General features: G+C 52.9%; 1 protein-coding gene across 3 annotated transcripts in view; it reads left to right on the plus strand.

Annotated features, from left to right (window-relative positions):
- Nucleotides 1-12,625, plus strand: part of ERICH1 (glutamate rich 1) — a 60,328-nt gene extending 47,703 nt beyond the window's left edge. Inside the window, exon 6 of one of the 3 annotated variants that reach the window (XM_078445214.2) lies at nt 12,004-12,625. In XM_078445214.2, coding sequence (XP_078301340.2) covers nt 12,004-12,011 — 8 coding nt within the window. In that variant the 3' untranslated portion in view covers nt 12,012-12,625. The other 2 variants (XM_078445213.2, XM_078445212.2) reach the window with 2 other exon arrangements.
- The last annotated feature ends 221 nt before the right edge of the window (nt 12,626-12,846 follow it).

Raw genomic sequence — 12,846 nt, forward strand, 5'->3', positions numbered from 1 at the left:
CCTCACTCAGCCTCGATTGCTGATTCCACACCAGCTGTCGGGTGCAGGAGCCACCTGTGCGCAAGTGTCCCTGACACCATGGTCGTGACTTCTCGTTAGTAGCTTGAAATGGGCTGAGGTGGGGACGCTAGGCCACATGAACGTGCAGATAGCAAACCCCAGAAAATCGGGGTCTCTCGAGCGCCCCTCCCGTGCACACCCCAGACAGGCGCTGGACACGTGTTCAGACGCATGAACGAAAAGGGGCCTGCCGATTTCTTTGCGGGAATGTCAAAGTAGCCGTGATGGCGGTCCCACCAGAAAGCTCGAAAGCTCGGGCTGCACGCTGGAGCCCAGACATCCCATCAGGAGAAAGGACAGGCGAGTGCAGGGAGGCGCCTCCGAGGTCGGGTGAGTGACGGGACCGCGAGCCTTCGTTCTCACGTTGAGGGGCTCCGTCACCGAGCCCCGGTCCTGGCGGAGCTGGCTGCTGGAGCCCCTCCCTGCCCCTCTCTGCTCCTCTCTGCTCTCAGCTGCCGCAGCCTCAGAGACCTGGGCAGGCGAAAGCCCGCCCTTGGGCACGGTGTCCCGGTGCAGAGACGAAGACGGGATGAAGACATGAAACACGTCATGTACGCACTGGGGCCGCAGCCGGCAGAGAAAGAAATCCGCAGGAGGGGACATTCTTGCAGCCGAGGACAAATGCGCAGGGATGGAGCGTGTCGGGCGCCATGTGGTGGGAGCAGGTGGTGGCTGTGGACAGGCAGGAGAGAGGCCTGCCTGGCCGTGGTGTCGGCCCCGGTGCAAAGTCGAGCCAAGGCACGAGCAAGACCCCAGCTGTCGGGTTGAAACCAGAGTGAAGTTTCCGGAGTGGGAGGCCGGGGGCTTTGATTGTGCTCTGGCTGAAAGAGGCCGTCCGGAGGTGTGGTAGGTTCAGGTCGGCTGTGCAGGTGGAACCCACAGCATCGCCGGCCGACCAGGCGTGGGCCCTGCACCCCCGGAAGAGCCTGGTGGCCGGTCATGAGCTGTGACACTCGGGGTGAGACAGGGACCCTTGGGAGCCAGGGTCACATGCTGGCTGGACACCCAGCTGGGGGACTTAGGATGAGGCCCTTCACGGAACAGAGAAGATGGAGGCTGGAGACCCCGCCCAGGGCCACTGCAGGGGGAGGCTAGGGGGAGCCTGAAGGGAGGGGTTTCAAGATGGCAGCATCGCAGCGGAGGAGAGGCTGACAGGCCCCAGGGCCTTTCTGCTGAGGAGCCGGGCTCACGGGGCGCGGGGCGACCATAGCTTCCTCGGAGAGGTCAATCCAGGGTCTGCATTCATTGTTGGTTGTCCTATACTGAGCATTTAACTAATTTAAATTTCCAGAAGTTGTTTCTCAAATTGTGAAAAGCCAGTTTTATCAAATTAAATATGAAGTTTTTGTGAGACAAACATAAGTCACTTAAAAGTTTTTTAATTTGGGGGGCACCTGGGTGGCTCAGTCGGTTGAGTATCTGACTCTTGATTTCGGCTCAGGTCATGATCCCAGGGTCGTGGGATCGAGCCCCAAGTCAGGTTCCATGCTGAACGTGGAGCCTGCTTGGGATTCTCTCTCCTTTTCTCTCTCTCTCTCTCTCTCCCCCTCCCCCTCCCTCTGCCCTTCCCCCACTCCCATTTATACTCTTTCTTTCTCCAAAATAAAAAATAAGAAGATAAACTACATTTAAAATGTTTTTGTTACTTTTTTGTGTGTTTCTCTCACGGAGGCCTTTCTTATGCATTGCTCTAAAATGTGTCAGAAGAGTTTTCGGCAGTAATTGGGGATTTAGCAGAAATGTTTCTCTCGGTTTCTTATACTGAAACCATCAGACGTGTTTTGTCTACAAGTGCACTTACTTTAAGCGATTGGCACAACTAAAACTTACATATGAAGCACTTTTCTTAAAAATGGATTCCCTTTTGTGTATGTAGGATACACATTTAAATTTTTTCTTTTTTTAAGTTTTTAATTTATTATTAATTTTTTTTTTGAGAAAGAGAGAGTGTGAGCAGGGGAGGGGCAGACAGAGGGGGGAGAGAGAGTCCCAAGCAGGCTCCACACTGTCAGCACAGAGCCTGACGCAGGGCTGGAACTCACAAACCGTGAGATCTTGACCTGAGCCAAAGTCGGACACTTAACTGACTGAGCCCCCAGACACCCCTGCATTTAAAATGTTTCTATTTCAAGCTATTTTATTAAAATTAAGAAAAAAAAGAAGTGGGGTGCCTGGGTGGCTCAGTCAGTTGAGCGTCCGACTTTGGCTCAGGTCATGATCTCACGGTCTGTGAGTTCAAGCCCTGCATCGGGCTCTGTGCTAATGGCTCAGAGCCTGGAGCCTGCTTCTGATTCTGTGTCTCCCTCTCTCTCTGCCCCTCCCCTGCTCGTGCTCTGTCTCTCTCTGTCTCAAAAATAAATAAAAATGTAAAAAGAAAAATTAAAAAAAAAAGAAGTTGTAAATGGTGAAGCTTTGTTTTCAAACACGGCATGTCTGTCCCCGACTTTTCCCTGGACGTAGCGTGGGAAGCGTGGGGAGCGGGTGCGTGGTCTGTGGGCTGGGCGTGGGTGGCGGTGTCCTGGAAGCCGGCGCAGGGTCCTCCCCTGCCAGCTCAGTCATTACTGTTCCTGACGCTGGGATGTCTCATGTGGCCGGGCCCTGGACAGTCTCCTCGCAAGCTCGGTGCGTGTGTTTAGTGTGCGGACAAAGCACATCTCACCATATACGCGTGCACACATGTTACCACCAATATCAGCTGCCGCTACTGTGTGTCTGTCACGCACCCTGCTTTATGCCTCGCAAGGGACTGAGGGGCCACCATTGTCACCGAGGAGACAAGGCTGCAGGAGTCAGGCCGCCGTCCCAGGCAGAAGGGCGCCTTCGGAATGGCCTTGGCCGTGTGCCTCTCTTTGCTCGAAGCAGCACCTCCCGGCGGCCCCGGCTGCGTCCGACTTGGCCTGCAGGGGGGATGCTCCCTAGGACAGCGCCTGCTTGGAGAGGGTCAGCGGGCCACTGTGCATGGCGGCCTGCGACGTGTCAGAGCGGCTAGGAGGCCTGGCACTTGTGAAGAACCTGCACTGGAAGACAGACCAGCCCTGAGGTGGGAGACGGGCCCGTGGAGCTAGAGGCAGGCTGGGCGCCAAGGTATATGGGCCGGCTCCCACGTCTCAGCACCTGTGTCCCCGCGTCCTCACTTAGGATCCTGCTTCCGACCTGCCAGCAGCCCCTCACCTGTGACACACGGCTGTCTACACTGGGTTCCAGTCTGCCTTGTGGTCTTCCTGGAGCCCGGGTGGTCAACATGATATTGTACCCGGATGTTCTGAAGGTGCAACAACTTGTAGACCAGCGGGGCTCTCACCCACGTGAAGTTCAGACGTCCAGATGTGCCGTGTCCTGTAGGACTCACGTGCGACATGTTCCTGCCAGCACTGTTTTCGTGCCAGAGTTGTGCTGTTTTAGGCCCATCGCAGGTTTTATGCTTGCAAAACGGTAAATCGCCATTTTTATTCGGGGGCTTTCTTGTTTGGTTTTATTTTTGGTTTTGTTTTGTGTTTGCTTTGCAGACCATGCCAGAGTGCTCGTGGCCTTCTTTAATTACTGGATCACACACGTCCTTCCTGAGAAGCAGTGAATAAAATCGGTGCATCTATTTGAGAAGAGCTAACATTTGGCCAGAAAATGTAAAAGGCAAACATGAAATCGACAGAGACATGATTCCTGCGTACAAAAAGACGGAATCCCCTAAGTTTTCTTCATAGCCCAAATGGAACGTAGCCCAATGGGAACGTTGAAGACCTCACCGCCATGTTATTTATTCATGTGTTGTGCACAGTGGGCAAGATGCGATCTGAGACTTTAAGTGAGAAATTGGGATAAAATGGAAATTTCTCACTTATCTGAAATTGCTTGTCTCAGATTACTACACAGTGATCCTGTTTTTCTGATTCTGCTAAAAATTGAAAACGGATTTTCTGTTAAATAAACTACAGTTTGAAGTTGTTATTTATTTTTATAAAGCTTAAATTGCTTTGTATTTGCAAGTCTGTGTTCTAAGAACACCTTGTAGACATTAAATGCTCTGGTTTCAGTAGCTTGGCTCTAGTTGAATTTGTTATTTTCTTCCTTGTTTCCTCTTCTCTACTTTGAGAAAATGCCGAACATCATCCTGCTGTTTGATCTTTCCTATTGTTCTGGTGACAGTCACCTGTGTTTAGGATTACTGGGTTTTTTAAACATCTGTCAACTGACACACTTTTTTTTTTTTAATTTTTTTAATGTTTATTTATTTTTTGAGAGACAAAGTATGAGAGGGGAAGGGGCAGAGGGAGAGGGAGACACAGAATCCGAAGCAGGCTCCAGGCTCTGAGCTGTCAGCACAGGGCCCGACGCGGGGCTCGAACCCACAAACTGCGAGATCGTGACCTGGGCCGAAGTCGGACGCTCAACCGACTGAGCCACCCAGGCGCCCCATCAACTGACACACATATTAGGAAATCATTGGCTCTGTCTATGAAAAACTATTTTTTATTGTGGTAAAATAGACACAAAGTCACCATATTAGCCATTTTTAAGGGTAGGATACTCAGCCACTATTTTAAGGCTGGATAACACTCCACTGCATGGATACACCGCATTCTGCTGGTCCGTCATCTGTTGATGGACATTTGGGATGTTTCCCCTGTTCCTGTTGTGAACGATGCCGCCCTGAACATCACACACACAACCGTGCGGACACTTGTCTTCCCGCCTCCCGGGGGTAGAAGTGCCTGGTCTGACGGTCACTCCGTGCATGACTTTTCAAGGAACTACCAGTCTGCCACCCACAAGGCTGCACCGTGCCACATCCACTAGCCCCTCGCCGAGGCACCATGGTCTCCACATCCTCACCGACACCGTTACTTCCTGTTTCCTTGACGGTGGCCATCTGGACAGCTGCAAAGTGTCTCGCGGTGGTTTGGGTTCACATTTCCCTAATGTTGAATGCTTCTCATGCCCTTGTTGGCCATTCTCTTTTTTGGAGAAATACAGTCGATATCATTGTCCGTTAGTGAATGGGATTATTTGTCTCTTTGTCATTGGATTATAAGAGTCCTTTCATATTCTGGATATTAATCCCTTATCAGAGAAATGATCTTGTGTTTCTTTCCCATTCTGTGACTTCTTTTCTCTCTCTTACTACTGTTCTTTGATGCACAAATTGTTTACATTTTGATGGAGTCTAACTTAATTATGTTTTCTTTTGTTGCTGGTGCGCCTGGTGTTGTATCCAGGAAATAACTGCCAGACGAGTATCATTTTTCCCTCATGTTTTCTCCCAAGAGTTTTGTAGTTCTTTATAACTCTTACATTTAAGTCTTTGATCCGTTTTGAGTTAATTTCTATACATGGGGTGAGGTAACAGTCTAATTTCATTCTTTTGTGTGTGGATGTTCAGTTTTCCCAGGATCATATGTTGAAGGGATTGTCCTTTCCCCATTGAATGGTCTTGCACCCGTGTTGAAAATCATTTGTGTATGTGAGAGTTTATTCTGGGCTCTCTGTTCGACTCCATTGGTCTGTGTGTGTCCTTATGCCAGGACCACACTGTTTTCATTACTGTAGCTTCGTAGAAGGTATGAGATTAAGACGTGTAAATCCTCCAACTTTGTTCTTCTTTTTCGAGATTGTTTGGGCTATTTGGGGCCCCTTGAGATTCCATGTGACTTTTCGGCTGGGTTTTCTATCTCCAGAAAACACACCTTTGGTATTTTTTTAGGGATTTCATGGGATCTGGAGATCACTTGGGGTGGTATGATCATCTGAACACTGTTAAATTTAAGTCTTCTATTCCATGAACATGGGACATCTTTCCATTTATTTCTCTACCTAAATTCCCTTTACTGATGTTTTGTAGTATTCGGTGGACTAGTCTTTCTCTGCATTAAGCCTGTTGCTAAGTTGTTTTCTTTCTGATGCGATTGTAAATGCAATTGTTTTCTTAATTTCCCTTTCAGATTGTTCATCACTAGTACAGACTTGCAGCTGGTTTTTGTATATTGGTTTTATATCCTGCGGAATCCATACATTAGCTCTAATCACGGTGTGTGCACACATTCTTCCAAGTTTTCTGCGCATGGGATCATATCATCTGTGAAGGAGATCGTTCTTTCTGTTCCTTCCCTTCCAGTTTGGATGCCCCCATTCTCCAGAGGTCCCCTCCCCTCACATCCCTCATGTCCTTCAGAGACACCTGTTCCACTAAGTAGAACCTTCTGGAGGCAGACTGGGACAGCCAGGATTTGCTGCCAGTTCTGGAGATCCATCAGCTTGCGGGTAGCTGCTGTTAAGCTCCCGAGCGTAACAAACGTCAGTGAGCAGAGCCACCGACCAGGCCGGGACACCTGCATGGGCCCCCACACCCTTGGTCAGGAGTGTCACCTGTGTGGGCGTCCCCCCCAGCCCCCCACACCCTGGGACAGGAGTGTCACCTGCTTGGGTGTCCCCCACCCCACCAGGGTCACTGGTGTGGACCCCCCACACCCTGGGATAGGAGTGTCACCTGTGTAGGCATCCCTCCCCTCCCCTCCCACCCTCCGTCACCAGCATGGGTGTCCCGCCCACCCACTGCATCCTCTCCCCCTGACACCCAGGAGCCAGGCCCCTTCCTACAGGGACAAGGGACCTCTCAGCAGGTGGGTGTCGGCTGCTCGCCTTCAAGGACCTCGTGGCCAGCCTCAGGAAGCCTGACTTTCTGGCGTGCCATGTTGTAACCCTCTCCACAGGCCTGCAAGTTAATAACTGTGTCTGCCAATATGAAAATGTGGACAAATTCATAATTTTCCTATTAATTCTCAACATCCAATTTGTGTCCTTTAATAATGAACAATGTACATTTAACATACTACTGATGGAGAGGAAAACCCTCCAACTGGCAGACAGGGCCCTTTACTTGGTTTCCTTCTCCACACACAATCCCTGTAAACTGTCCCCCACCTCCTGCCACACCTCGCTGGGTCTCACGTTCTGTGTGCTCCTGACCACACTCGGAAATGCAGAGAAGCAGGGACAGAATCTGACAGGTGGGGTGGTCAGGGTCGGCCAGCTCCGTCTCATTCTAATTCCAAACGGAAGAATGCCTCTTCCAGAAAACAACAGCAAATAAATCCTGTCTCTAATGTGTCAGCATAAATACGATAATCTGTTTATCCCCATGGGGCTGAAGTTGGTTAGTAATTAGATCCATTTATCTTTTATGAGAGTGCACAGTATTCGTGGAGTCCATGTAATTTGTTTTCTGTGAACCGTACCCATCATGGCAAAGAGAAGGAAGCTCTCGGGAAATGGGAGGAATATTTATTAGCTCGTTACTATTGAGCCAGTGGTGCCTGGGAGAAAAGCCCACCCGTGCTTTCCTGCAGTCCTGAAGCCCGAGAGCCTAGAGGAGGCCACGACGTGTGTGTGTGAGCACTTCTTGCCCCCCATGACCCCAGTGCTGCAGTGGGGTCTTTTTCAGAGAAAAGCTGTCCTGAGTTCACCGGCACCCGCCTGGCTGATTCTGGATTTTTCTTCTGTGTCCAGCACTTACTCCAGGGAACGGGTCTCCTCATGTGGGCCACTCACTCTTCAGAGAGTCTGATGAAAGCATCAGACCATCTCCACAATAAGGAGTATTCACACATTTTCACCCTACCCCCCCCCCACACACACACACACAAATATCGTGTGCAACTTTAAAGAGGCATATTCTCCAGTGTGTTAATGTTCTACTTCTGCACAACAAACTACCACAAACCAGTGGCTTAAGACAGCATCCATTTATTCCCTCCCAGTGTCTGCGGGTCAGGGGCCCGGGCTGCCTGGGTCATATGCTCCAGGCCTCACTGGACCTGGACTGTTGGCAGAGCTCTGTTCCTGTGGTTCAGGACCAAGGTCCTGGTTTCCCGGCTGGCTGTTGGCCAGGACATCTCTCAGCTCCTTGGGGACCCCCAGGTCCCAGCCACAGACCCCTCTGAGTCCCTCCCAACCTAGCAGTGACCCCTTCAACCCTGGCAGAAGAATCTAGGAAGAGCTGAGCTTTCTCCAAAGGGCTTCCCCTGACGGATGCAGCCCCACCCCCCCTCCCCAGGATGCTGTCCCTTTTGACCAATTTAAAACTGATGATTGGGGACCTTCAGGACACTGCAATAAATGCGGGCAAGGCTTTATCGTACTGACGACTGCCCATGGGGCACCCTGCCGCTTCTCAGTGACCGCCACACAAGATGCCTGGGTCGTGCACACATAAGTCACAGAACACATGGGTGTCCTGTGTACACACACACGAGTCAGCACACACGGGTGTCTGGTGGGTACACGCATGAGTTGGCACACACATGAGTTGGCACATGCAGGTGTCAAGGACTGTTGTAAAAATTATGTGATTAACCCAAGGGAGGCTCCTGTCACGGAACCTGCTGCAGAGCAGAGGTGGAAAAGAGTGTTTACTGACCTAGTCCCGGGAAGTTGAGATCAGCGAGTCGGCCTGGGCAGGTGGTGTCTCTTATTTGGGGAAAACACAACAGCACTCCAGTTCCCTCAGCCCAGATTTTTAAAACCCTCCACAAATGAATGTCTTTCTTACACTCCTGATTTTATCTTCCTTTTGGCTGTGTAAATACAAATTTTCAGAAAATAATGTTATCATCAACACGGACTCCAAATATTAAACCCTCTTCTTCCCCTTAGTGGGTTTTTCAGGGAATACATTCCTAGAGGACAAACACCCTGTGCAAAAGCCCCCTTGGCCCCACCATGGCGATGCCACCCTCCGGGACGGGTCCCTGTCACCGTTACCGCCTTCCTGCGTGGCTGGCTCGCTGGGTTTCCTTCCCTCCAGCCCCCGGGCCTCGACTTTTGCCCATCAGCACTGGGGACAGCTGTGAGTTCACAGTGACTGTTCATACTTGGCACGGAAGGGGCCCGATGTAGAACACGCCGCCCCAAACAGGGCTCTGGCATGTCAGCCACCGGGGGCCGAAGGCACTAGAGAGGCAGCAGACGGACGGTCGCGCTCCCTACCTCCGCCTTCCCCCCGGAGGCAGGCCGTGACATTTCCCGAAGGAAGCCACCCTCCCTGCACCAGGGAGAGCGGAGACTTCCTGTCACCAGAGACCGGCTGACACCCAAGTGCATGTGGACAGACACCCCCAGCAGCGTGACCCTGTCATACCCAGTCGTCCCCCCGTGTCTCCCCGTCTCTGCTGCCTGCTCACCAACCCCCCGCCCCCGCCGTCTTCATTTTCCCGCTGCAGACTCCACACATGCGTACAAATAAATCCTAGCACGTGCGTCAGCCTAAGTCCTGGGCAGTGTGACCGTCCACAACCAGCCAGAGCAGAGACGGAGGCCACAGGACGTCAGAGCAGCCACGAGGAACGTGAAGGGTTGTGCAACACACGTTCATCGGGGCCGCTCTCAGTGTTCTAGCACCTTCTGGACCAGGAGGATGATGTCTGTGCTGCTGTGTAACAGAAAGTCCATTTTAGGCAAACTGTGTGAGTGGCATCAGTCATACGGGACAGTGGGTGCCACACAGAGGGTGAAACAGCGTGGACGAGGTCTGAGGAGGGGTCGCCAGGCCTCACCCGGGTGGCCAGCAGGCCGAGGCTGCTGAGGAAATGCTGTAAGCAGTCCCCATAAGATGCCTGGAAAGGACGGTCATCTGTCAGCCGTTGCGACGGTCGGCTTTACAGAATAAATAGCCCACGTCAGTTCTTGTGACGTAAGAGCTGGTTTTAATGGTCTTGTTATTTGGCTGCCGTACGCTTGGCAAACTGACAAAAGACAAATGGGACTTTCCGGCATGTTCTATCCATTAATAAAATGTGGCTTGTGTCTCACGATTCCACTGAACTTGACTCAGTGTGGAGGCGCGGGCGCGGGCGCGTGGCGAGGGAGAGGACGCCCAGGCTGGAGTGAGGAGGCCCGTGGGGTGCAGGAGCAGAGCGGAGGGGCCTCTGGAGGAGGCCAGCAGCTAAGGAAGAGGCGAAGGAAGAGGGCCCCACGGGGAAGGGCTCTCAGCCCCTTGCTGTCCTGGCCAAGACACCATGGCAGGGAGGCCGGAACAGGTGTCTGTGCCTCACAGCCCTGGCAGCCGAGGTGCGGCTGGTGTGCGGTGAGCCCTCGTCCAGGCCTGAGTTCAGGGACAGGGGCTCTGTCGTCCCTCCTCTGCGCACAAGGACGCCAGCCCAGGGGCCCCGGCCCCACCCTGTGACCTCACTCTCTGGCTCCTCAAAGACCCCACCTGCAAATACAGTCACACTTGGGACGGGCCTTCAGCGGGGGCTTTGGGGGACAGGGGGCAGCCCTTAGTGGGCGGAGGGCAACTGGAGAAGAAGGAGGGCCGGTCCGAGGTGCCGAATGCCCAGAGACCCAGGAGGAAGCTCCGCAGGGGCCGCAGGCGCCTCCCAGCAGAGGGGACGAGGGGCAGGCGCCACGTCTCTGTGGCCTGTGAAGTATGGAGCCCCGCCCTTGGTGCGTGGCTGAGGGTGGCACGTGAAGCCGGCAGGGCTCACCTCCCCGGGGCCACGTCGTGGAGCTGTGGCAGTGAGGAGGTGCCTGCGGTGTTCAGACCCTGCCGGGGACCCGATCCTTCCGTCAAGACCAGGGCGACCTCGTGCCCGTGAGATGGCTGGAGCGGTGGCCCAGCCGGGCGGGGCCTGGGTGCCGTCCCAGGTGTGGGGGGCCATCTGGCTCTTCCCACAGCACTGCGTGCTGGGCGGGGTGGGGGGGGGGGTCTCCTTACCCCCACAGGACCCCAGCGCCCCGCCCACTCACGTGCTGTCACCTGTACAGGGCAGGCTGCACTGAGTAAGCTCCTACTGTGTGCTCGCCCGTTGGAGGTGCTGAGACCCAGAGGGTTGGAAGCAGGATGCCCGTGGCCATGCGTGACCGTGGGCTTTGGTTTTCCATCTTCCTTCCACTGAGGATTGTCAGGTGGGACAAATTAACCCAAGCGCAGAAACGCTTTGGGTCGGACTGTAAACCTTTACAATTTCATGTCTTGTTTTCTTCAATGGAGAAAATAAAATGTAGCGAGAGGCTCAGAGACCCATGGGAGGTCTAAAATGGACACAGGGGATGCTTGACTGTCCACGCAAATGTGCCCCTGAGAGCAGGACTTTGTGCAAACATTCGTGCGCTGGGGGCAGGCGGTGCGTGCGGCCTGGCAACGGGCTGGCCTCTGTTTCCTATTTTTGTCCTGACTGGGAGTCCTTCCACAGAAGGTCACCTGAATGTCTTCAGTGCAGGTAGAAAGGAAACTATGAAAAATATAATTGTACCAGTTTTCTTGTTGGTTGTCCGGGAGGGAAAAATACACAGAAGGAGCAGTGTGCTCGAACCTGATTGCAACTTCACAGACCAGACTGGAAAGAAATCAAAGAGCTTCACAAAAACAAAGCTTTGATGACGAGCCTTTGGAATCACGCAGCACGGCCCCCCAAGATAATCCAGAAATACCCAGCAAACAGCCCTGCGTTTACTATCTGGCCTGGCCTCTACTCTTCCGGGAGTTCATCCTGAATTTACATCTCCAACAATCGTTTTAGCTACATCTCCACACACACCTACATGTTATAGACTGTGATACATAATTACGTGTGATAATGTGTAATATGCAATGCACACTGACAGTGTTTGTTGCTAGTGATAAACTTCACGTTTTCACCTGGAAGCTTGAATTTTGGAAAACCTGTATCCATCAGTGTTATCGACATGGTTTCCTATTCCGCTTTGCAACTGACTTGTAAGAATCTGCAACTTACTGGGCTTTGCTGTTGTCTAAAATTATCCATAATTATTCAGAAAGGCTACTAACATACTCCTCACTTTTCCCGTTCTATAGTAAATTTGCCAAAGAGCTTGATTTTGAAAATGAAAGTTATTTGTCATTAAAATGTGTTATTTGTGTGAACATATGACGGGTTTGTTATTCTTTTAAATTAACTAACATATACTTTGTATCTCCGTTGCAATTTCTAGCGTGGTGAGTACTGACGGCGTCCACACATGCACACAGCACAGCCCACCGTGTTCCTCACGAACTCTCAGGCCTAAGTTCAGGAGCCACTGCCGTCTACACATCTGCGCCAACTCCCCCAGACTCCTTGGAGGAGGGCTGATTCCAAGCCCCGAGCAGAGGTACCCGGGGGGTTGGAGTTTCTTGTTCCAGGAAGCACGTAAGGGCTCAGACATTGCAAAGGACTCAGCAGAGTGACACAGAAGCCAAACTGGGAATCAGGTAAGCACCCAAGACAGCAATGACCTTAGTGGATCAAACAGTCGGAGTTTGGGGAAGAGGGAGGTCACGTGGCCCCTGGCAGGCCACCCCGAGTCCCACAGTAACCGCCAGTGGGGAGGCGGGAGGCCGGCCCCCTGCTGGGCAGAGCCGACCCTTCCCCAGATGGACTGCAGCCACTCCCTGGGGGCTCCCACGAGGGGGCGTTGTTGGGGGGAAGGAGTGGGCCCCACGCGAGGTCCCAGCGAGTCCACGAAACCTTCCCCAGGGACGGCGGGGGTGTCCTCGCTCTCGGGCAGTGTCTGGTTTTCCATATGGTTCGGGAAGAGGGAAGGCATGTGCGGTGGGGGAGACTAGGTGAGAGGCCCGCGGTCTGTTCTTGCAGCTTCTCTGCGGGAGGGGGAGCGTGTTCAGACCAGAAGCTGGGAGGGAAAGGGGTTCACTTACCGAGGGCCACATGGAAACCGCTCCGCCACACAGCTTGCCGTCTGAAACAAGCCGGGCCTCACCGGCTGGTTGCCCTGCTGGGAAGGGCGGGTTCGGCGCCCCCCCCCCCCCCCGCCACCCCCCGCGCGGTGAGAGGGGCT

The sequence above is a fragment of the Panthera onca genome, chromosome B1, assembly GCF_046562875.1.
Source record: "Panthera onca isolate mPanOnc1 chromosome B1, mPanOnc1 haplotype 2, whole genome shotgun sequence".
NCBI lineage: Eukaryota > Metazoa > Chordata > Mammalia > Carnivora > Felidae > Panthera > Panthera onca.